At 38.2% G+C, this 26,333-nt stretch overlaps 1 protein-coding gene across 1 annotated transcript in view; it reads right to left on the bottom strand.

Moving 5' to 3' along the window:
* The window catches only part of TANC2 (tetratricopeptide repeat, ankyrin repeat and coiled-coil containing 2), a 405,421-nt gene that overhangs the window by 58,632 nt on the left and 320,456 nt on the right, over positions 1–26,333 (bottom strand). Inside the window, exons 9-14 of the mRNA XM_063300427.1 lie at positions 24,709–24,834; positions 18,952–19,233; positions 17,731–17,864; positions 14,219–14,450; positions 13,949–14,115; positions 1,046–1,653 (exon numbers count right to left, since the gene is read on the bottom strand). Of these exons, the coding sequence (XP_063156497.1) occupies positions 1,046–1,653; positions 13,949–14,115; positions 14,219–14,450; positions 17,731–17,864; positions 18,952–19,233; positions 24,709–24,834 (1,549 nt within the window). The remainder of the gene's footprint in view (positions 1–1,045; positions 1,654–13,948; positions 14,116–14,218; positions 14,451–17,730; positions 17,865–18,951; positions 19,234–24,708; positions 24,835–26,333) is intronic.

Here is a 26,333-nt window from a genome sequence, read left to right on the forward strand (position 1 = left end):
GATCCTGTGCACTGGGTGCTGTGGAATATTGCCACCCTGGGGGGTCCCTGTTGTCTTGGTCAGGAGGCTCCTGGCAACATAAAAGAGATTGGGTATCAACTTGGTATACGTATATGATTTCTCTTTCTTTATGCTATGCTTTTTATACTTTTGTTTAATCTGCCTAAACTGTGTTTCTGTTTAACTTTGTTTGCTTAAGTTTATAATAAAGATTAAAGTTTCTTCATCCACTGGCGTGCTTATTGTCTCTGGATCTAAAAGAACCAATTGCCTGAGCACCTGATCGCTGCTTAGACACTTGGCAGAACAACAGGCCACCAAGGGATTTCATTGGTAAAGTTGAGACAATCTATTGATGATGGGGGGTTCTTTAGCAGATTTGCATCACTATCATTTGGCATTTACTTTATCATCTATATTTATGGTATTACAATTTCATAACTAATTAATTTGTTGGCTATTACTATTTTTTACATATTGTTTTCTCTTTGTTTAAAATTGAAGTTTTTTTAAAAATACCATCTTTAGATTTGATTGAGGAGACCCACATTTAAACAAACTGATTGATCTAGTTTGGCTTTGATGTCTTTCTCCATAAGTCCAAAGAAAAGTTCCTTCAACTCTCACCAGAAGAAAGCAGGTGTCATCACAGCCCATCTTTCACCTCTTCACAGCCCTAGAAACTGACTCCACACATAAAATCAAGCAACTCTTTTAGTGACTGATCTCTTCTTTTTCAAATAGACCTATACTTTATGAGGGAATCAAGTTTGTCCTTCAGAATTATTCTTCACTGAGGAAACCTTGCCATATTGGCCTCAAACAGTGGTCCAATAAAAGACTCAAAACTGTTTGGGATCTAATGCTGTGTCATGATAAATAAAAAATGAGGAAGTCAAATTCCCCTTTACAAAGTTGATTTTATTTATAACACATCTATAGAAAATAATGTTAGCTTTAAATGAGTGTACTTTTATAAATTGCAACTCTGAATTGCATTTTTTTAAAACAGTACTTTCATTGCAGAATTGGATTAATTACTTACCTAGGATCACACAGGAACTTGATCTTTTCTCCCTCTTCTCTCCAAATCAACCACTCTCGAAATGAAGGATGGACAAACATCCGGGTCATATCTCTGCGTTTGATAAGAAACATAGAAAGATTTTCCATTCTTTGCTGAAAGTCCTCCCATTCTAAGCTACCTTCAATGCTCCCAGCATTGATAGCCTGAAAAATATGTTCATCTGTCAAAGGATGTAGCGATGCCACTGCCACATTCAAAAGAGGCATTACCCGGTCAAAGGAAGACTGTGTTGGGAACTTCATATTGCACTGCAGTAGATATACTTCTGAAAGGGAGACAGGCACTACCTTATAACTGGAGCTTTTTAACACCAAATAGCCCTTCTCAATGAGATCAAATGTGAGCTTAAGGTATAGGTAGGATCCTTGACTCAGGGTTTTGAGATGAGAACTGAGTTTGCCAAAGGTTGTATTGTCCATTTTGCCATTAAGAGAGATGTTATTTTGTATCTCTGAGCTGCTGTGTATTCGGTGTAGTATATAGGCTTGGAGATCTTGATCTATAGCTTCATTTTCTTCTAGTCTGTCCAGGAATATCCTATGGAAGGGCAATAACTTTATTATTTCCTAAAGGAGAGAGAGCAAAAAAAAAAAGAATGAATACCAGAGGACTTGAAAAAGGCTCACATACAGTATCTCACTGTATAAATACTAGCAATCTTTTACCTCCCAAGTAGCGTTACAAACCATATGTACTGGATTTCTTGTGCTTGGACCAAATCAGACAGTACTGTCAGAGATTGCTGGAAAGCGTTTGGCACGAGAGATCAGAAAAAACACACACCAGGCATTTCTATAAAAATAAGTGTATTTACAGAAAGCACAAAAACATATTTACAAGCCCATGCATTCAAATACGCAGAGCTGAGAGGACTGGAAGGAAGGCTACAGAAAGAAAAGGAAACTGAAACTAGTCCAGGCAAGCTTCCTCTAGGCAAATCAGGAGCTTTACCTTATATGGTCATGTCTTTTCACCCCCAAAACTGAGGCTACTTAAGTTTGACCTGTTCACCCTGCCAGAGTGATTTGTTACCATAGTAACTTAATGGCTTTACATCCAAAAGCAGAAAAAAACTAATACCAACACTCCCCTTTTTCTTATGCTAAGGAATGAGCTGTAGACCAATTTGCTTTGTTAACTCTTTGCTTTCTAGAATGCCAGCCTAAGCTTGACTCAGCAAATTGAACTAAAATCCCAGAAGTAGATTTCCTGTCACTGAGATCTGCATTTTCCTTTTACAAAACCAAAATTCTGCAGTTTTTCATCTAATTTTTGGTTCCAGGATCTAGCAGCCTGTTTTAATCCATAGATTGATTTCTGCAGTTCACAGACCAGATTCTCCCCTTTTTCATAGCCAGGGGGTTGCTGCATATATAATTTGTGGTCTAAATCACCATAGAGAAATGCAGTTTGAATGTCATAGTAGTGAACTGACATTTCTTTGAGTGCAGCAATTTTTAACCGTAATCTAATTGATTCACCTTTAGTAACTGGTGCAAAAGTCTTGTCAAAGTCTAAATCTTTCCTTTGAGTGAACCCTTTTGAACCAGCCTTGCTTTATATTTCTGGATTTTGCCATCAGCATCACTTTTCAGTTTGAAAACCCACCTACAACTTAGACAGCATTCATTGGGAGGAAGATTTACCAGTTTCCATGTTTTATTTTCTTTTAAGGATACTAATTCCTGTTGCATGGCAGAATGCCAATTCTTCACAGTCTCAGGTGGTAAAGCATTCACTTGTTCTAAGGACTCAGGTTCTGTGAATATGTGAAAAGCCTTTACTGTTTCAGCCTGAAAACGTGATGGAGGAACACCTTTATTACTCCTCTGAGATCTGCAAGGTAATACAGGGCTTAGATTTTGACTCCTATCACTTTCCTGAGAAGCATCTGTCTCATCAGACAGATCTTCAGTTTGCTCTTCTGGTTTAATGTCCTCATCAGGCAAAAGATCACTATCAGCAAGTCCCTGCTGTTCTGTTGTGGATAGATCAACTGGAGAGCTAGAATTTAATCTCCCCCAGTTTTGCTCAGCAAAAGAAGCGCTTTTGGTAATAATAATTTCTCTCCCACTATGAACCTGTAGCTCCTTTGGCTTTGATCATAGCCAACAAAGATGGCTTTCTCTGTTGTGGGGCCTCCTTTCCTTCTCTGTTGTTTTGGAATATGAACCCATGCAGTACTACCAAACACTCTCAGATGGTTTACCTTTGGTTTCACATCATAAAATGAATGGAATGGAGTGTCCTGAATCACAGAGTTATACAGTCTGTTTTGCACATAACAGGCAATGGACATAACCTCTGCCCAATATTTAAAAGATAATCTGGAATCTTTAAGCATGCATTCCATTGCATTTTGCAAAGTTCTGCCCTTTCTTTCAGCAACACCATTTTGCTGAGGGGTGTAAGGGTTAGAAAGAATTTGTTCTATCCCCTTTTCTACTAAGAACCGTTTGAATTTGTGAGAAAGATACTCTCCTCCTCTATCACATTGGAGTGCAGATACAGGCCTAGGGAATTTTCCATTTGCCCATGTCACAAAACCTTTAAATTTCTCAAACGCTTCATCTTTGTGTTTTAAGATGTAGATAAACGTGTATCTTGAGAAATCATCAATGATGGTAATTGCATACCTTGCTTGTCCAAAACTTGGAGCAAAAGGACCAATAATGTCAGAGTGTACAATTTCTAGAGGTCTAGTTGTAACTCTGTCACTGTGCTTACTCACAGGAGCTTTTGGTGTTTTGCACTCTTTGCAAACTACACAGCCTAAGTATTTGTCACAGGGTTTTATCTTTAGGTCAGCACACAGCTGTGGCATTTGTGCTATATACTTGAAATTGGCATGACTAAACCTCCTATGCATCAAATGTACACATTGGTCATGGTATGGGGTGTTGCCAACTGCAGCTTTGCAGCTTGGCTTCCTTGCATTTTGCACAATGTACAGGGAGTCTTTTAAAATACCAGTAGCACACAATTTCCCATTTTTACTTATCTCACAACCATTTTTCTTAAATGTTGTGACATACCCTGTTGCAGCTAATTCTGCCACAGATAAAAGGTTTGACTGTAGATTTGGAACATACAACACACCTTTCACAGTTTCTCCCAAGCAGGATAAATACATGTCACCTTGTCCCATAATTTTGGTCACAGACCCATCAGCCACAGATACACTTTGTCTGTCAGTTTTGGATAGTGATACAAAAGAGCTTTTACAATTACATAAATGACAATTGGCCCCAGAATCTAACACCCATAGATCAGAATTACCCTTCTCAGAAACCTGTGCAATTTGGGTTGTCTGAAGAACCTTCTTCTGTGTTGCCCTTGTGTTCTTCTTCTCTTTCTACTCTTGGGTCTCAAGGCACAGTCTTTCTGCAAATGTCCAGCTGAACCACAACTGAAGCATCACTGGCTGGCTAGTGCTGTTGCCTCAGCTTCTTTTCCCTTCCTTTTGCTTGCTTTCTGGTGCTGCAGCTTTCCAGAAGAGATGGGGGGGGAATCTTTCCTCTCTCTTCTCCCATTCAGCGAGTAGGCGCTGTGTGACATACGATGGGGTGAGGTCTGCTTCAGGCATAGCCTCTAGGGTACAAATCAGCATGTCCCACATTTCACTCAATGAGGACAGCAGGATATAAGATTTTGTGAGAGGTGCAAATTGCATTCCTCTCTCCTGCAACTCAACAAACAGCTGCTGAATATGATGCAGGTGCTCAGGAAGGCTATCTCCTTATGCAAGGTAGGCTTTGTACAGCATTTTTTGTCAGGGTAACTTTACTCCCTGCTGTTGCCTTTACATACAAAGTTGCTTTGCAGACTGCATGCCTCATACATGCACTAGCTGATTGTCCTCAACTCCCAGGATAATGGTGGCTCTAGCCCACTCATCCTGTCTAAGCCATTCAGCACTGGGATTTTGGGAGGTTTCCTCACCTATTGGCATCCAAAGATTCTCTCTGCAAAGATACATTTCCATCTTCAGGGCCCAATTCAGGTAGTTGGTCTCTGATAGGCACTCCAGAGGCATTGCTGAGGGCTGGGAGGCAGCCATGGCTTCTTCCTTCTTTTCCAAGTCACTTCAGCTGGCTTCTTTGTCCTGTAGACCGGCAGCAGCTGGAAAACTTCCAGGCGGCTCCAAAGAAAATCTTCACAGGTCTTTGTTACCTGCCTTTAAAATGTGCATGAGGTGTCGAGCTGATCTCTCTGCTCTCTCTGGGGGTTTACTGGGCCCATAACCTGTCAGAGTTTGCTGGAAAGCGTTTGGCACGAGAGATCAGAAAAAACACACACCAGGCATTTCTATAAAAATAAGTGTATTTACAGAAAGCACAAATACATATTTACAAGCTCATGCATTCACATGCGCAGAGCTGTGACTGGAAGGAAGGCTGTGTAGAAAGGAAACTGAAACAAGTCCAGGCAAGCTTCCTTTAGGCAAATCAGGAGCTTTATCTTATATGGTCATGCTTTTTCACACCCAAAACTGAGGACAGTTAAGTTTGACCTGTTCACCCTGCCAGAGTGATTTGTTACCATAGTAACTTAATGGCTCTACAGCCAAAAGCAGAAAAAAAAAAACCAAATATCAACAAGTACCACTGCTTTTCTTTGTTTAAAATGTTTTTATTATGCTTTTGCGTTGAAAATAGTGTATAGTCCCTGCTGTTAGGCTTACAATCTAAAAGATATGAAACAGAACAAGGGGTGAGAGGGAAGAGGACAAAGCACAATTTTAATCCTTAAAGGCTTATTAAATGCCCATGGATATGTTAAAATAACATTTTAAAAGTTCTAAAATCCATTTGAAAGTATAACCAAAGATAAGTGATGATAATGTGGACATTTGCTACATATTCATTGCCAGTATACTTGATAGATGGAGGATATTGCCTTTGTGCTGGTCAAGAATTCACTGATAAGTAGGGCAAGGATTTCTATGACCTAAAAATGTTAGACATATGCAAGCACTTATGACCTTAAAACTGTTTAAATATGACCAATTAAAGCAAAAATATGACTTTTAAAGCAAAAATATGACTTTACAATTTTTCTGAAATTAGCACCCAATTTTTAAAAATCTGTGCTCACACACACACACACACATTAAAAGGTTTATTCTTCTTCACTTCCAGTACGGAAGTGCTAGTATTGAAGGAATCAAATGAACATTTTGAGAGTAAAATTGTCATCCCTGGATTAGTTTTCATTAACAGCAGAATTGCATTGGATGACCACATGCATCTTGAGATTATCAAACTCAAAACACTTTCTCTTGACCACCAGTATGTTTTTGTATCTGGAGAAACTCCGAGATCACAAGAGGTTATAGGAACAAATTTGAAAAAAGCAAACATCTGGAGAAAATTCTGGCTCGAAGTCTTCAAATTTTGCTTCGAGTCCATTTAGAACATTACTTATTTTGCAAAGTGTTGAATAACCCAGATTAGACTGCAGAACTCTTTGCAGTTTATCACTAATTTTTTCAGCCACTTTCCCCTTTGCTGGCTTTAAATCACTCTCAGTTTGCTTTACAATGTTCAGTGCATCACTAAGTTCCATTCCTACAGTTTCAGGGCAGGTGATTGCTCTTGATAATCCACTGAAGTTAGATCCTATATATGCTAAGTTTCCAGCCAAGATTTCAGAAAAGGAATCTTGCACAATCTTGATGGAGGAAGATTCACAACAGTCAAATTCTTTAACTATCTGCTGCAAGGAAGCATAACTTGTGAAATAATACATAGCTGCATCCAGGCAAAGCCCCCAACCTGTCATGACAGGTTGGGGAGGGAGAGCCAAAGTAGGAGCAATTTCTTTGAACTTTTGTACTCAAAGTGGAGCTTTAATTAACATTTTTTTCCCATTCGAAATTATCTTATCTACATCAGGATAGTTGCTTCGAATCTCTTCAGCCACTCTGTGTAAACCATGTGCAAGGCACGTGATATGGATCATTTTTGGATAAAGAAGTTTAAGTCCCTTGGCTGCTTTAGTCATGTATGGAGCGGCATCTGTTACAAAGAGAAGGATATTTCCCCTTATTACACCATCCGGCCAGAGTAGTTTCACAGAATCGGCAAAGAGCATAGCAATAGTGGAACTGTTTACTTTTTGTAGAGTTTCACATGTTGGAAGAAATACTTCACCAGCCTTGTCACATTTCAGAGTGCCAATAACAACACTGGCTACATATCTTCCGTTTACATCACTTGTTTCATCTATTGAAACCCATATCTTATTGTTGTCAACAGCAGATCTTATCTTTTCTAACACATCTTCACAGCAGGCAGAGATGTAATTTGTCCTTATAGTTGATTCATTTGGAATTGGGTGACTGGTGTACATCTCCAGAAAATGCCTGAGGCTACCACTACCTAATTTCCTTAAGGGAATTTCTGAAGTAACCATCACTGTACAGAGATCCTTACAAAATTCTGACTGGGTATTTGATGAACCTGCAGTTGAAGAAGAAGCTCTCTTGAAAAGGAGATGTTGCCTGTTCTCAGTGAAGGTAAATCTTGCTAAACAACTCTTGTGTTTCGTGGTGTCACAATGTTGTTGAATATTACAATGCTTTTGGGCCAATACCTTAACTTCACACAATTTACAAAACAAAATATCACCATCACTACTGAAAATCTGCTCCCCAAATTCTTGAACAAGACGCTGTAATTTCACACTCGCTGAACATCTACTTTTAGGCATGTTGAAATCAGATTGCAGCTCTCACGTGACTCCACCACCTTGAACACACACACACACCTGAGTTGGGGAGCAAATGAGAAAAAGAAAAAGAAAAAGGCAAATTCTCACTCTTTTTTTCAGGCCTGGTCAGGGTAGAAGCCTCTGCCTACTGAAGTCATTTTACAAAAGGTTGCTCTCCCTCTCTTGCACACACACACACACAGCCCTGAGTTGGGGGGCAAATAAGAAAAAGAAAACAAAACAGGCAAATTCTCACCTTTTTTTTCAGGCCTGGTCAGGGGAGAAGCCTTTGTTCCCACCCCTCTCTCTCTCACACACACACCTCCCTGATCTGGGAGCGAATAAGAAAAAGGAAAAAAACAGGCAAATTCTCACTTTCTTTGCTGGCTCAAACTTGCTGGCTTATCAGGAGGGTTGCCGACGACCAAAATATGACCAAAATTTGACATTTGTTACAAAATTAAGCAGAAATATGACATAACACCTTTAAAAAGTCAAAATAGGACTTTCCAGGCAAAATAAAAAGCATCTAATTCTCACCAGATTACTCTAAAACATGTTTTAACTTATAAATTCAGATAAAGGTTCCAAAAAAAAAATGACATGTCATAGAAATCCTCGCCCTACTGATAAGAATGAATGACAAGTACAGGATAAATTCTCACTGATGTGCTTTAAATTAAACACAGATTCAAGGCGAGCCATACTTAGGGTCTGGAATAAATATAAACTAAGATGGTCTCCTAATGTACCTTTGTGATTGTCACCTCAAGAAGCCTTTTTTAGAAGAGAGACGATTGGGAAACCAATTTGATTGTGTTATTTGTTAACTTTTGTGGAAGGAGAACCCAATCTTAAAACAAGAGAACAATTAGAAGTGGAAGGTTATATTTGTCATTGGTTTACTTTTGCATAACTGACAGAATGATTCAATTTGGACAAAAAGACTTATAATGTTGTTGATGAAAAGACTCAGTTTGAAGTGGATTTATGTACTAGTGATGAACATGTTATTACTAAGATGTGTAAAATATTATTGCAGAGGAATTTGGAAGATGAATATGTTAAAGACTGTATGACCAAATGGGCAAATAATTCAATGGAAGAACATGTGGAATAAAGGTTTGAAATTCACGTTGAACTGTAATTTGAAAGAGAATTTTTACAAAATGATGTATCATTGGTATTTAACACCTGATAGGTTGTTAAAGATATATAAAGAGGTATCAAATGTGTGTTGGAAATGCTCTCAAGATGAAGGTACCTTTAATCACCTTTGGTGGACTTGTGGGAAGGCTAAGAAATATTGGGAGAAAATATGTATTACAATCCAAAAGATTCTTAGTGAATATACAATTGAAACCAGAACTTTTTCTTTGGGGTTTGATGGACCAACAACTTCAAAGAAAATTTGGGACTTTGTTTCTGTATATGACAACAGCAGCAAATTCCCACAATGGAAGAATGGATGGAGAAATTATTGGAATTGCCAGAGATGGCAAAATTGACAGCATTGATAAGAGAAAATACTGTGACTGGATTTGTGTCTACGTGGAAATCGCTTCTGGATTATTTGCTTGTAACTGAAAAAAATGAAGTTTTGATTTTGGGTTTGGATGATTAAATTGTTATTTTTGATAGAAATAATGCTTATTAAGGTTTAGTTAAGAGGAAGAGATTAAGGTATCATATATTTGTATTCATATCTGTGTTGAAGAAGGTCGGAAGTCACTTTCTTTGTATTGCTAAATATTTCTGCACTTTTTTAGTTCGTTCTTTTTCTTTTAGTTCTTTTCTCAAGCTTTTCTATATTTCGTATTTTATCTGTATTTTAAAACTTTAATAAAGTCTTATAAACACAAATTCATACATTTGGTGGAGTTCTATATATGACAATAATGGATAAAGGCCTGATTTGAAATGGAAAGATAACAGTCAAGAGTACAGATCCAAAATTTCTGAACATTTTGCAGCCAGGAACCTCCCCCCAACTCTCCCCCCCTCCAAATCCAAGAAGTTCGGTAAAATTTAAAACACTTTTCTAAAGCACTCTTTCTTTTATATATTTAAAGATGCTATGTTATTTCAGGGTTATTAAATGAGTTTTGTCATGATTGGATTAATAAGAATTCAATATAGTGAAGAAAAGGTACTAATGTAGCAAATAGAAATCAATATAGTGAATTAAGAATTCACACCAGTTAGTAAAGAAATATAAAATACGTCCTTTTGGTTCCTTGGTATTTTTTAGGCAATCTCCAAGGACATCTTACAGGTCCTGAGAAGGGAGCTCCTTCAACTTGAAAATCTGTGGACTTTTTTCTGTGTCTTCCAGAGCAAGTAGGACAATCAGATTTTGTTTGTTTTTGTTCCTTTGAGTCAGTCTTGACTCCTGCCCACTAACTGAACAGATCCCTGCAGTTTTCTTGGCAAGATTTTCAGAAGTGGTTTGCCTTTGCCTTCTTCCTAGGGCTGAGAAAGAGTGACTGGCCCAAGGTCACCCATCTGACTTCATGCCTAAATCAGGATTAGAACTCATGGTCTTCCAGTTTCAAGCCTGCTGCCTTAACCCCTACACCAGCCTGGCTCTCAAGGACAATTCCTAAGCCAATCTCTACAAGAATGGATTCCTGTCCTTTCTACTGAGAACTAGTCAAATACAAGAGGACAGGAACAGATCCACTATGCTCTAAACAACTATCAGGGGCAGCACAAGTGAAAAAGGCACATTAAGTTTCTCTTCTTGAAGGAAGAAATACATCTTATTGTTACAAGTTCTGCTTATCTTCTCCTGAGGAACAGAAGCCCCCTTGTGGAGAAATATTTTTCTGTTTCATGGTTTTAAGAGATCATTTTGAGGGAATACAGGATTGTAATACATACTATCTTAAACATTTTGTTCATCTTCCTAAAAACGTTTATAATACAAACTTGTTTATTTTTTCCGATTTTCCAGAATGTGAACAAACAAAAAATGAGGGGTGGGCAGACAAGGCCCACACCCCCATTTTTCTCCTAAGTCTCTAATCTGGAGAATGGCACTTACATCATTTCATTAAATTCTCATTTGTTTTTCCAGGATCTCGGCTGGAAGAAAAATGCCGAATGTGCAGTTATGGTACAAAATCATATTGTATGTTTGAATTCCACAGTGTTTGAGAATTAGAAATAGTTATGCAATATATTTTTATTTGACAGGCCTTTTAAAAAAAGAATTTCTAAGTGAATTATGTCAAAATGTTCTATTAATATTAATAAAGTGTTGGCTGTAACTGTCAGTTTCAGGCTGCAGTGGTAGCTTTAGAAGAGGGGTCAACAACATGGCACGTCTGGGCAGCAAGTGTTCATCACCTCCAAACGTAAACATTAAATTGGAGTTAAAATAATAAAAAAATAATGGCCCAATTATCTAGAGATTGCCAAATCTCAAACATTCTCATGAGAGTTTAGTGTTTCTACATGTAATGAAAGCTATCGCAAGGAGAGGATCATCCACAAGTCGCAAAATGTATTAATTTTGCAACATTCCAGGCATATTTTGGGAGTATACCCACGGAATAAAGCTTTCTAATAATGGTGTGCAAAATGTTTCAGAATGTTTCCAGCTTCAAAGACTTATCGGAAGTTTGTTGGAAATATACCCGATGCTCTATTCCAGTGTTACAAGCTTGAAACAGTCAAGCCCAAAATCTTTATTCTGAACATGACGTTCCACATTCAAAACACTTCCAGAATGGTCGGGATATTCTGGCAATGTCAGAACAAGTAGCCTTGAACTTAAAACAACAGTTCTGACCTTGAAATGTTTCAGATTCAAAATGTTTTTCTCACCTTTAATTACTATCCTCTGTATTAGAGCTAAGTGCAGAGTGACTATTTTTCTGCAAAACAGAACTTCTCCTTTAGAACCTAATTTTTGCTTTATCCCTCTAGAACAATTATTACTGTCCATTAAAAATCCTAAGAAATCCAGAATGTCAGTGTAAATTTGACTGGATAACACATTTTGGGACCAAGACAGAGGTCATACTTTTCCTAATTAGCTCTTGTGAGTTATGCTTGCCCTATGAAGTAGGTGACTGTGATACCTAGTTTCGTGGGTGAGAGGGAAGTTTACTGTTATCCAGTTAACCGGGTGCTGGGGGGTTGTTTTAAGAAAATTCATTGAGAAGGGTTGTGAAGTTAAGGGGTACCCAGCCACCAGAAGGCTAGAAAGGAAGTTCAGTTGCAAATCTATGTATACTTACCTATGCACATAAGACTTCCTAAGCATCATGTACATATTTAACTGGAAGTGTGACCCATTCATCTCAACAACCCTTTCTTCTGACTATACATGGGTAAGATTATTACACCTGAAGTTTCAAGTAGGCAGCCATGGAAAAGACAGAGGTATATGGATGAATAAAAACAGAAACAAGATATATTTTTCAAATCTGCATCTTTTAAATATGAAGTATTAGGTGTTGATATCATTCTTTAGGATTTAGCTCCTGAATCTCTAAATTCTAAGTGAGGTATGCAAATGTATGCACACAGTAAGTTACCATTCAACACAAGGTCCAAAGAAAGATATGCAAGGGTTCTTGGGATTTGCAAATTATAATAAGCTTATTATTATAAATTCATTCCCAAAGTCCAGGAAATGTGCTTGGGCATAGAGGTCATTCCCAAACTTCTGCCTGATTTGTTGCAGCAGATCAACAGATTGAGTTGTGGTGAACCTCTCTGGGGGATAGCACACATGAAGAGGAAACAGTGCATCAGCAAACTTGTAGCTACTGGGAATGTATGTGATCTTGAAGTCAAAGTAAAAGGAGAACAGTGAATGTGCCACTGATTTAGCTTCCTTGCTGTCTGCAGATGCTTCAGGTTGTGGTGGTCTGTCCTCATCTTGAAGTGATATTGGCCCCCTTCCAACAAGTGTCACCTGGTCTTGAACACCACTTTGATGCAAACTTTGGACACTATCCCAGTTGTTTCCATCCATGACCTGACACTGTCAGTCCCCACAACAGACTGCTTCCTAGAGAAACCAAGAGCCGATGCTCTGTCCTTCAGGACCAGCTCACACAAGCCAAGGAAGTGTACAGACACTTCACTGACAATTGCTTTTGGGGGGTTTTCCCTGAGTGAATCTATCACCAATCCCATGGCTTTTCATTTAAAGCTCCTGACAATCCTCAAGATCTATCCTGTGTTCCACTGATTCTTACTGGTTCCAGTATCTCCTCCAAGCCATCACCGTCAGTATGCACCTCCAAGACTCCCAGTTCTGGTGCAGAGGGAACTGGAATATGAAGTGGACTGCATCCTGAACAAATGCCACTATCAGAGATGACCCCATTACTTGATTGACTGGATGGCTAATGGTCCAGACGATCGCTTCTGAGAAGATGCAAACCAGACCTATGCACTGTGCTTGGTCCAGCAGTTTCACTGCCATTACCTGCAGAAAGCCAAGCCTCCAGTTACTGGAGGTGGGAGTCATGGGGTGGGGTGGGGTGGATTTTGTTATGGACTCAGATTCCTCAGAGTCAGAGCCAGAGACTGAGGGCCCTGATCCATCAAGTTGCGAGCCTCAGGAATTGTCAGATATCATTTACCTGGGGCTGATTTAACAGAAAATCAGTAGGAGCGGGTATGGAAAGAGTCAGGTGATGACGAGTTCAAAATGCATTGGCAGCTTCAGAAAGCCAAGACGTTATGTTCTGCTCAGCAACTTGAGAAGCAAAGGTGTCAGTGCCCATAACTGAGCCATACCTGTATCTGGCCTATATGAGAAAAGCCATCAACAGTTGACCCTTCATTGGGAATGACTCACTCACCTCGTATCCATGTTTCCTCTTTGCTTCGTGACTCTTAGCAGTTGATTGGCTGACTAATGTCTTTGGTGTTACAATCTTGGACTGTTGTAGACTATTTGCTTCTCTGAGCCCTATGAACTGAACTCTAAGCTGCCCAACAATCTGCCAAAGCCCTGCTTTCGTCTATCTTTTCTGGGGGGTGTGCATCTGCACAGCCAGCTCTCTCTTAGTCTTTGTATTTGACTGCATAGCTACTTGCCAATAAACCATTTGTAAATTGAGCAAATGTTTTTGCGCTCAGTCTGAAATAGGACAATATATGGTATAGTTTATATCTTACCTGTAGACTTGTTCTAACTGTTACAATTAGCTTCAGCCAGGATGGAAATTTTCCAATCATTTTGCTGAGGAATGATACAATTGTATCTCCATAATCTGGTTTGTGAAATTCAGCTTCATTTAAGCCATCAATCAATATGATGAAATCTTCATTTGGGATCTTCCGTTCTAGATTTTGTGTGAGAGAGGTAGGAGAGATATATGCAAAGTAATTCATCATATGCTTTAAGCAATTGTGCAATCATATATTGTTATGTAATTAAATTCCTACCTTTATGAAGGTTTTCCAAGGGTTCTAGGACTCCCCTCCGGAAAGAAGCAAGAGGATCTTGAACACAGGATCGCAGGCTAAGCATGCTTTGCAGATGTGGTTCACGCAACAGCTGCTCTCTGTAGGCAACAAACTGGGGGGAACGGCAGAGCAAGGCTGCTACATTGTGTACAAATTCTGGCACCAGACAGGTGTAGGCATTATCAGCTTGACAATAGTGATACGCAACAACCTAGAAAAAGGGAAGCAAACATCAGCTTCTCAGCACATACGTATTAAATGAAAACAACATTCGTTTTGTTTCATTCAGTCAAATAAAAAGAGAGATGTCTGCCAAATATCTGGAACCTAAGAGGCAGAGGAACTTTATAAAAAGAAATACTAAAGACTCTGGTTCTCACAAATTCTAGATTAGGATAGTGGCTAAGCCCCTTTGGGTTTCTGGTTCTGCCTTCCAATCAGCTGTATTCTCTTCCTTTTATATATGTTGTTTCTATTAACTTTTTTAAATTGTAAGCCGCCTAGAGCTGCCGTGGAGTCAGGCAGCCTTGAAACTGAAATAATAAAATATTAAATATTAAATAGATAAATAAATGTCAACTGTCACAACACAAACACCAACAGGTCTAACATGTTTGTTGGAAATGCTACTTGGTAAACAGTATAATAATACTGCAATGCTCTGTTTTAGATTTCTAAAAAAATAATGAATAAAATGTGCAAACATTTCAGGGGACATTAAACTCCTTGGGGGCCATCTCTGCCTCTACCCCTAAAGCACAGGTAAACATTTGTCCCTAATGAGTCCTTCAAAGGGTTGTCACCAAATTTTAATATATAAAAGAAAAAATAGGAAAGAACTCTTTATTAAATTAAATTAACCATTTGTCTTGTCCTGTGTACTTATGTTCTATGCCTTTTTTCTATAGACATTCAATTATTAAAAACAATATCTATATCTATGAATTATGTTTTGCTGTAGCTGCATAAATTTAATATATTTCCCTTCCACAAATAACATTTTTGTCATTTAATGTAGAAATGGCTTGGTAATGGGGAACACGCTTGTGCTGGGTTGGCTCCTCTGCTCCCTGAAATTAGAATCCACAAGCCCTTTCCCTACAACCCCTACTGTTGCAACCTCCCGTAAACTGGGTGGGTGTGGTATATAAGGTAAAGGTAAAGGTTTCCCTTGACATTAAGTCCAGTCGTGTCCGACTCTAGGGGGCGGTGCTCATCTCCGTTTCAAAGCCGAAGAGCCGGCATTTCTCTGTAGACACTTCCGTGGGCATGGGGCTGGCATGACTACACGGAACGCCGTTACCTGCCTGCTGAAGCGGTACCTATTAATCTACTCACATTCGCATATTTTCGAACTGCTAGGTTGGCAGGAGCTGGGACTAGCAACGGGAGCTCACCCTGTCACGCAGATTTGAACCGCCAACCTTCCGATTGGCAAGCTCAGCAGCTCAGCGGTTTAACCCGCAGTATCACCATGTCCCTTTGGGTGTGGTATATATCTGTAGGCAATTTCCACCATATTTCACTCAAGAACAAATTTTATTCCCATGGTTTACTCTGAAGGGAGAAAGCACATGATCCTTCTGTTTTTTTCTCCCATTTCTTTCTCTTTCTTTTCTCTAATGTCAGAGCTGCAAGGTATGCTAGGCAACTTCCCTGGCAGAATGAAAGTACCAAACTAATGAGAAGTGACAGGCAGCTATTATGTATATGTATATAACAGTTAGGAATCAGTTTAACATTAAAGGTCAATGGGGAAAGGAAACTAGAAACTGGGTCCCTGCCAGCAGCAAGACACCTGCACACACACAAGTAGAATAAAACAGTAGTAAGGGGATACAAAGAACGGCTCAGAATAATCCTTAATATAACGTTAAAAACAAAATCCTAATTGCATTTAGTTTTGCATTTTCCTCAAATGACTAATTCTTTGTTCCAGGACTGAGGTGGTTGCTTCTTATCTGGCAGAAGCCAGTCAGGAATGATTCTGTCCTCCCATGATGGAACAATAAAAGGAAAAACAGAGCTTTCCCCCTCCCCTATTAAAAGTTCATCTGAGAGAAGAAAAACCTTTCTGTTTCTGATTGGTCGCTTGGAAATTGGTTTTTCTGGGCTTTGCTGGACTTTCCCACTGTCTAGATTGGTTGATTGATTAACTCTTCCATATCTGACCCTTTGAAACTATTTATTCCCCTTCACTATACATCCCTAAGTGAAAAGCAGGGAGAAAAAAGCAATGATGCTACCTGCATTGTGTTACGTATATTCTATTTCATGCCAAGCTAAAATATCTCAAGCCACCATAACAACAGCTTATTATGCAATAATAGTGAGGGGAAAAGTTACCAGTTCCTCTTGAGTCTTTGGCTCAATTTGCTTTCCTTCGATTCTGATCTTCAAATGGGTCTCTGGATAACATGTCTGCTATGGTACTCATCTTTCATTGAATATATCCTATAGTTCAGTCATATTCTTGCAGTGATAAGCTGCAATGGATGAACTTCTTGGGTTGGGCTTTTTGCAGTCAATTCAGTGCTGCAGGGTCTGTATGAAGCAGCTTCTCTTTGAATGAGAATGGATCCAATTCTCTTTATAATGGATCCATTGTTAAGGTGAATGACGAAGCAGTAAGGTGCATGTGGCACTAGGAACGTGTGTATTTGTACACTGATGGCTGCTTCCAACCACTCAAAGTGCACCTTACCACCTTCTTCACACAGAATGAATACAGATTTAAAAGTGTTAGACTTTACTTCTATAGTCTACAAAGTATTGGTTCTGTACCCCAAAGGCAGTGGTTCAGGTTTTTTTGGTAGTCCAGAAAAGTGAACTCTGATTTTAATTGGGTGTGTCTGGTGTGAAACAACTGAGCAAAGCAGAATCTCTGAAGCTTATTTGTTGGAAGGAAGGCAGTGAGGGCAAAGTGATGAAAATGACTAAACAATGGGGACAATTTTGCCTTCTTTTGCTGAGAGTGGGGAATGCAAGCCTTCTTCCCAGCAGAAAACTTTATAATGGCTCAATTTCTCCTGCCATTGGTGACAAAAAAGAATAATTTTGGGGAGTTAGGAGGATTGTGACATATATATGTGATATGCCTTTAGGTAGAGGGAAGAAAAATTTGTACGCATATGAATGCACGTGCATTTGTGTGAGGAATGTAACAGAAGGAAAGTTGTGTAAATATTGAAGAAGTTGTGTCTGTGTCCATGAGTGTGAGGAGATCATTGCTGGTGGCTATATATGTGTATATTAATATATGTGCTTGCAAAGGCCTGGTCTGACATCTATTTTGTCCTTGTGCTCTACATAAAGAGTCCCTCCTTGCGAGGGAGACAGGCAGTGATAAAATATAATAAATAAATAAATAAATGCTTAAAGTATATTAGTAACTTCCTTTACCAAATTTGGTGCCATGCAGACATATTCAAATTTTGATTGTTGAATACAGATTGAAAAGAAAACATTTAAATGAAATAACCCTTTTATACCTGAGCTGCAAGTCTTCGCATAGCTTCTTCTTGGCGTCTACGCATTTCTGGAGTTCCAGGACAACTCCCACTGGTAATGGAGGGATGAGCAGAGGGTTGCTGTGTGAGGGGAAGCTCTCGATTTGCATCAACATCTGCAATGCAGATAAATAGGAATAGATTAGAGTATATTTGCTCTCTTAAGGAAACAGTGTTGAATGGCATGCCTGTGGCTAAATTCAGTGAAGGGAGGTAGGGGACAAAATCTTAAATTTACTCAACATACTGTATATAGACAGACACATGAATTAGCACAAGGAGTCATATGAACTGTGAAAAAAGGCAGAGAAAAAGGTCTAGTCTCTTAAAGGTCACATAGCACTTAATAACTCTGAATGATTTTTTTAAAAAAATACTATTTTGTAAACTTTTATCTTAGACAGCAAGAGAAAAGCAAATCATATTAATGTATAAAAGAAGATTTCTAAACTGCATTTCTAAATAAAATTCTATTTAAAATAATACAAAGAAAGAACCAATTCTCCTGATATAAGGCAAAAGCAAGGGGCAAATGTAGAAACAGAGGAGGTGGATGATGCAAATCAAAATAGTATTATATAAAATCAGGACAGACTACAATGCTGACACAGCCTGCTATAACTGAAATAACAGTTCTCCCCAAAGCATTATTATTTGAATGTTCATGTTGCCTATAATGTTCTGTAAGCATTACCAAACCAATTTATAAAACTGTAGATTAAACAAACCAAACTGACTTACACTCTTGGCTATTTCGTATAACTTAAGAAGACTCCTAAGGCTTGAACTTTCCAAAGGAGAACTCGTTTGGAAAGGAGATTTCAAAAAGGACAACTCTGCAATTGTAGGTGGCTACTATGAATTCATTGCATCTGTCCTCACTGTATAGCTTGGCACCTACCTGTTTCAATTAAAAGGATGCTTTCTTTACAACCACACATAGCCATAAACAGGCTGTGCACACAAACTTATTTGAATCTGCATTGCAATAAAACTAGAGCAGAAATATTTACTGGAAAGAAGCACCTTTGAATTTGAAGATAATATGGTATAGAACTGGAAAATGAATATTTCTAATACAGAGGAATTTTTCACATATTCAAGTATTATTGTCCCAATTTTTTTGTACAAGAACACAATTTATTCATATAATATGTAATTTATATATGTGAACGCAACAGCTCAATATTTCTCTTCACTTACGTTTTGGGGATGCGTGGGGGCTGTCCGAAGCAATCTGCCTCATGCGTGTGCCATGACAGCTCAGTGCAACCAGTCTAGAGATGATGGCTGTCTTGCCAAAGCCAATATTCCCAACTATCACCACACCTCTGTTTACATTGGCATCAGTACTCTGCAACTGTACATCAATCTCCTGGAACACCCAATCCCGGCCAACAAACACAGACTCTGTGGTGATGCTAGGTACCTCAAAAAGCAGTGGTTTCAAAGAGATGTCAGGAGGTCTGTAAGGTGCAAAACGAACTGCAAAGGAATGAAGAAGACAGAATTCAGCATTCTGTAACAGGTTACTAACTAGGGAAGTACAGAGCTTCTTCTCTTGGACATGAATATATTTTTCAAATGCATGTTCCTAATGATCATCCTAGAGAAAATCTATGTGGTCACTGACAGCTGATACTGACTTGATGGCACATAATCAATCAATTCCTAATGTAGGTTTTATTAACTATGATACTGCTGTTCTGTTTAGATGTAGAAAAATCAGAAAGTGAAAGAAGGCTAAAAATAATACATTTTAAAAATATTGTTGTGGTCCCCCGAGTTTCTTATTTCATCTGTTTTTTTTTTCAATCAGAGATTAAATGTGGGGATGTGGAAATTGCTCTGACATAATTTTGTAAATTCAATATATTTGCTGTAGTGTTTTGTCTTCCAATAATTACAGAAAATCTCTGTAATATTGGAAATTATAATACTGATTACTAAATGATGATACTTAATTTATAATGCAGGAATACTCCAATACTAAAAGCTTGCATATGAATAAATTTGTTCTTCCTGCAGCTTTCCACTTATTTTAGTGTTTAATATGCAATTGTTCTTATATGAGTTTCAGTTCATTGAATCATCCAATAAATTTCTTAAAAACAGCAGGAATTGTGGCCACAATCTTAATCTTCTTTTAATTGATAGAAAATGTAAGGCATCCTCCTTCTTTGTATTGGTAGAAGTGAACTTATCACTCATTTCATTATTTGACAAACTACAACATTGTTTACTAATACCAAATGAAAGATTCCCGTTTACTATTTAACTAAATATAAATGGTCAATGTTCTAAATAATACCAGCTTGTAACTTGACTCATGTTTTAACCAAAGCTGGGAAGAATACTGTTTTATCCTCCCAGACTCACCATTAGTAATTGAAAATGCATTAAGAAGAAATGCACTGGCACACTGAAGACACTGAATGGTCAAGTGATGAAATTAAATAAGGTCTTGTAAGCCACTCCATGTGCAGTTAGAAGCCATGTACAGATCAACTCACTCATCCCTTTTCATTCCAGTATTCTTTCCCACATTATTGACAGATTATATTTCCATTATACTCTTAAAGGGGAAAGGAAAAGAAAGAGCAGACATTCAGGGAATGGGCTGACAGTAAAGATCAATCCCATAAAAGTATCTGTACAATGTTAAATACCTGATCTTTCAAAAAGCGTCTCACCAAAGATGGATAGAAGATAGGTCCCCTTATCACATATTTATTTATAAACTATTTCCATTTATTTTCAATGGCTTTTCCCAAGACTATGGTGGGCAGTTCTGCTGAGACCTTGGTTAGCTCCTGAAATAGGAGCCTTAGGTAGAATTGCACCTAAGCAGTCTCACCCTGTTTACCAGGGGGGGCTCCTTCATTTACTGAGAAAGCCAGGAGATTACTGCATGCAACAGAGAAGATGCCTAAAGTGACATTGACTAAAGATAAGGAGTGAATTTGACTGAAGGCAGATAAAAGCTTACTTTTCAGTCTGTACCATGAAGACCAGTAAAAAAAACAACATTCCTCTGTTTTTAATGCATCCTCAGACTGCTTTCTAGAGCCCTGTTTAAAATAATCCAGATCCGTTTAACAAAGGAGGGGCCTTAGGAACAGTTGCTGGGCTGCTGCAAGTAATCTGTCAGGCATTCGGAGGATAAAATCATTCAGATACCTTTTGAGTTGGACACATCCTATAGAAGTGACCAAGTCTTTCTTTTGCAGTACTGTGGAAGTGGACAGGGTCCTCTGTGAGATCAGTCCTGCCACTTGCAGTTGGGATCCCTGACTTTCTTGTCTGGGGAAAGCCTCCAAAGAAGTATTGGGGGGACTTCCAGTGGAGGCATGGTGAGCTAAAGACATCTCCATGGAGAGTGGAGACAATGACCATGGCAAAGTCCGAAGAACCAGTGAGGAGACTGGTTCTTCAGAACCTCTCTGGATAAGGAGGTCAGGATATCGCCCTCATGTGCTCTGGACAGTTGCTCCTCATAAGGAGATCATAGGACAGAGGTCCCCTGTGGGTTTGAGTGCTGGGAGACAAAGGAATCAATCATCAATGTCACAACCATGGCGGAGCCTTTTAAAAGACACTAAGTTCGCTAATCTCGCTTCTAATCACTTTTGGAAATTGCCTATTTAAGTATCTTAAGGCTGTTAGAGAACTTCAGAATGACAGGTTTGAAAACCATCTGGTGAGTCTATCTTCATTTCTGAACAAAACAAAAATTAACTATAAGTTTAAGAACTTAAAGAATCTGAAATAAATGGCAAAAAGCTAAATAAGATTTTGAACCAATAAAGTTATAGAAGAATTAAGGGTCAAGACAAATTTGGAATATTGAAACTTTTATTATAAGATTTTGGAACTAACTATATAAAATAGCTTTTTGTGGGAACCAGAATTATTTTGTCTACTGTAAATCATAAACAGAGATTAGAGACCTTATGATTGAAATTGGACACTAGAAGATTTCAGGCAAACAGTTCTTCTTGGGGGTGGCTAGCACCGTAGATCTCTCCCCAACGAATAACATTTTTGCCCTTTGTATTTTGTATCTATTTTATTCTTGTTTGTTATATTGTAATTTACATTTTTATGGTTTTAATTCTTGATTTTATTGTAAACCGCCCAGAGTCCCCCTTTTTGGGGGAGATGGGTGGTGATAGAAGTTTGAAAAATAAACAAATAAATAAATAAAAAAGGAAAAAAACCTCTGCCTTTGGTTTTGATTAGGATTGGGATTTACAAAATGACACAAAACACTATAACATTTGAAATATTAAAGGAGATCTTCAAATAATGGGGCCAGAAATTAGTAGCTACAATATCAACAATATCAGCAACAATGTCTGCTTCTATGGATAGACTATGTTTAAAGGATGTTAATGAAGGAATGACAGACGTGAAACAAATCTTGGTTGATGCAGAAATAGTGGAACCAGAAATGTTGAATTAAAAAAAAGTGTGGATTACAAGGTAGAGAAGGTATTTCTCGCTGTTTTAGCAAGTCTTTGGGGTCTGAAAGGTGGGATGATTCCTCCTATAAAGGCATGTTTGTTGTTTATGGGTTTCCTACTGTATCTTTTTAACCAGATTACCAAAGAAGGGTATACAAGCGACTTGTTAATTGGAGTGATATATAAATCTAGATAGATGATAGACAGACAGATCTTGAAGTGAGGGGGGATTGCCCGAACAAAAGGAAATTAAGACTAAGGATGGGAATAAATAGACCATTCTCACAAGCAAGGGAAGGAAGCAATAGCATCAAGCAAGGATCTGTATTGAGACCTATTTTATTTATAATATGCTCTTAAATTACAGGAAGCTGGGGTAGGTGATCTAGCTGGTGGATAACACCAGATTATTCAGGATGTAAAGAATGCAAAGAAGATTGCAAAGAGCTCCAAAGGGATATTTCTAACCGATTAACTGCAACACAAACGTAAACCTATGACTATAAGGACTAAGAGTTCTAAACTGAAAGAATACTTATTGGGGTGGGGTGGGGGTTGGGGAACTAAAAAATCAGGATGTTTGTATCATTGCTTGTTGAACAAGTAATAATATATACAATTCCAACCATCAGTAAGTGGATGCACACATCACTTGAAGCCAGAACCAGATTATGGATTAGAAGAGTAGTGATTTGGGTTTAGTCTATAATTAAGAGGAACTGGGTTCAAATTTACACTCAGCCATGGAAGTTCACTGGTGACTTCAGGCCAAAGATTATCCCACTCATATGATTTTTTTTAAAGGATGAAACGGGAGATTCCTATCTTAAAGAAAGGCAGGATATAAATCTAGTAAACTACAGTGGCAAACACTGACATAGCATAAGAGGTATAAGCTGAGCCAGGAAAGCAGTAACACAATCCTCAGAAGCAATGGATGTGAACCTGAGACTGAGTCTAGATACCAGGGTATTCTAACCCAGAGATCTTAAATCCAAAATTCTAAAGATTATCTTTACAACTTCTTATGCCTTCTCATTCCTACAGACTTTGATTTGTGTTTCCTGATTCACATTATCTGCTTAACAGCTTCTTCCTTGTGGTACTTGCTCTGGATCATCACCAATTCTGTTTTCTCCAGTCTCCATTGCTGACTCATTCTGACCAGGACTGGACAAAACAGTATGACAGGAAAGAGAATTATAGGGCTTAGCTGAACAGTAGATTGTGCAGATGGCCCTCAACCTGAGCAATACAGTGGGCAATGGACAATTTTTCTCCTCCTTTCTATGTTATTTCAGATTTTTTCACCTTGTTGAAATTGGCTTCCCTGGGAACAGATGTTTCAAGATTTGTTGTCTTTGTCTAACAGGGAGGGGACCATTTGCTTGTGTTTTGTTACTGTCATTGATTTTAGCTGTTCCCAAGGAAAAAACTGCATATGCATATATTCAGATATCTCCCTTCTTATTCTTCTAAGTAGACAAAATCCTTGGTAGTGGCTGGTTGCCACTAAAAATTTAATACAGTTTTCCCAGAGAGAAGGGAAGAAAGAAGTTTCTGACGTAAAAGAGAGTAAAAGTTGAGAGTGACTAGGACTGTTGATTTGCAAGACAGTAGATGGGAGTTGTTTAGGAAAAAAAAGGAAAAGACATTCTGCTCTGAGAGAGAGACAGAGAGAGAGAAGAATTCTGACTAAGGATTACATAGCTTGTTAAATTGTAATCTTGGTTATGCCTGTTCAAGGCCATTTTCATAGTTTTACATTTGTGTCCTATTAAAATCTTACTCTATAAATGTTGCCAGAAAGGCTCACTGAGGGTTAAATCCTTTAGGAATCTTCCTGTAGAAGAAGAATATTCTCTCATCTCGGAATAAGTGGTAGCTGTGCCCCTAAAAGGAAAAAGACTGCTGCCCCAAACTAGCCCTAACCCTAACCCAAACATGTTTTATATACTTTTAGTTACCACCTAGCTGGGAAAAGAGCTAAGGTAATAGGAAACCAAGACAAAGGAGCTGTGAGCCAGAGTCTGAAGGATTCGTTTACCCTCCACCCTCTATGAAATATGCGAGTGGCTCCACTTCAGTATCCTTATGTTTTGTTTGTTTTTATTTACTCAGATTTCTGTGCCACTCCAGTCTGAAGACTCTGAACCACTTACAATCTGCTAACAGCAATGGGATTTAAAATCATACACCACAAAAAAAGAACAAAACCCATAACTTGCTTTTCCCACACAGCACACATCTCAGGTGTAATTCAACATTCCATCTCTTCCCCAAATGCCCTCTGGAGCGTGGATGGACAGTAGTGATTATGTTTTATATTAAAGACGTTAAATTCAGTTTTCAATATTTATTAAGACAGGTGTGGTAGGAAGGTTGCTGTTATATTGCACAGTGGAAGAGCGTATTTCCAAAAGAAATTTTAAAAATCTGTATTGGTACAAGGAGGTAGTAAAAAAACCTAATGTAGGAGTCACATGATCTTTACCTCTTAGATCCTGCTGTGTGCGAGCACCAGCCATACTCTGACGAGGCATCCGGAGAGATGTTCGTAGAGGAGCATGCCTCTGTTCATCTAAGTAAGCTAGATCTTCCAAGTGGGCTGAGCTGGTGGCTGTCCATAAGAAAATAATCAGATACATTCATAAATACATTCCAGTAAATATAAATTAAGACCCTTTCGAATCTGATACCGAATATCACCTTTATTTTGAATATAGCTCCAATTATACCACTCTTATTTGTAAAATTCCGTAAGTTATAGACTCACTTCATTTTGCTCAAAACATTTATACTCATTCATTTCACTCCCTTAACTTCCATAGAGCTTAAATGGGTCTCCCATATAGAATATAAAGATACTACATTTCTGGATTTTTTTTTCCTAAACAGAAAGACAAATATTAAAACCCACAGAATTAAAACCTATTGAAACAACAACTGAAAAAAAGAAGAAGAAAAAAGGGAACTAATTATATATGTGATATTAAAAATAAAACAAACATTTTAAACATTCAGTGTTAATACTTTTCTTCAGAACAATAAAACAATCTATTAGAGAAAACATTAACATAATAAATAGGAGCTAAATTTGAATACATTTTGCTCCACTATACGGTTTTTCAAAGCTCACATCTTCCTAATGCTTTTAAAGACTTCCAAGAGAATATTTGATGCTTAGTAGAAAAGCTTACTGTAGCACTGATTATATTCCCTTACTATTAAATAAAATAAATATAAACAATTGTTCATATGTTACTAATTATATTACTTAATGAGACCTAGATATATAATGAAGGAAAGAATGAGCATGCCTCACTTGAAACCAAACTGGTACTTATGACTCTTTCAAGAAATGGGAGAAAAGTAAAAAGGTCAGGAGCCAAAAATTAGTTCAAAATTTTCTAAACTTCTAAAGTAATTTTTTAATGTTGTTTAGTAATTACTTAATGTCAGTGGCATTGAAGCAGAATATGTTTGGGCCAGTCACTGTCTCTCAGCCCAATCTACCTCACAAAACTTATAGAATGAAAGGAAGACCCTCTTGTAAGCCATCATGAACTATTGAAAGAAAAGCAGAAGAGAAATGCAATAATAATATGAATAATAAATATTTGGTCTAAATAAGAACAAAAGCATAGAGATCCTTGAAAACAGCCAAGAATTCAAGAACACTGATATGATATACTCCTCCAGAACAGTGCTAAAAGGACTGAAGTGATCTCCCCAACCCTACAATAATGCATCTGCAATCCTGAATTATGCATCTATAGTCATTGTAGCAGCAGTCGGAGGCCTCTGGACCCTCCAATCAAAAGGTTCACAGAACCCCTTATTGGAGCATCTTCACTAGTCTCTTATCAGTGGTAACAGACTCCGTGTCGCCAGATGGGAGGGAGTGCCGGGTTGGAGTGTGAACTGCATTATTATGGCTAGGGATTTATGGCGTTAACACCTCAAGGCCAGGGAAAGGAGATACATCAGAGATGCCACCTGGATTGGGAAGTGGGGTGACATACTCTAGTGGGAAGAGGGGTAAAGGGTAATTAAGTGAATGTAGTTTTAAATGTAGGTTTGAGTGGGAATTCTCCATTCACAGCTTTTTCCTTGTGC

This window comes from Candoia aspera, chromosome 4, assembly GCF_035149785.1.
Source record: "Candoia aspera isolate rCanAsp1 chromosome 4, rCanAsp1.hap2, whole genome shotgun sequence".
Classification (NCBI taxonomy): Eukaryota; Metazoa; Chordata; class Lepidosauria; order Squamata; family Boidae; genus Candoia; species Candoia aspera.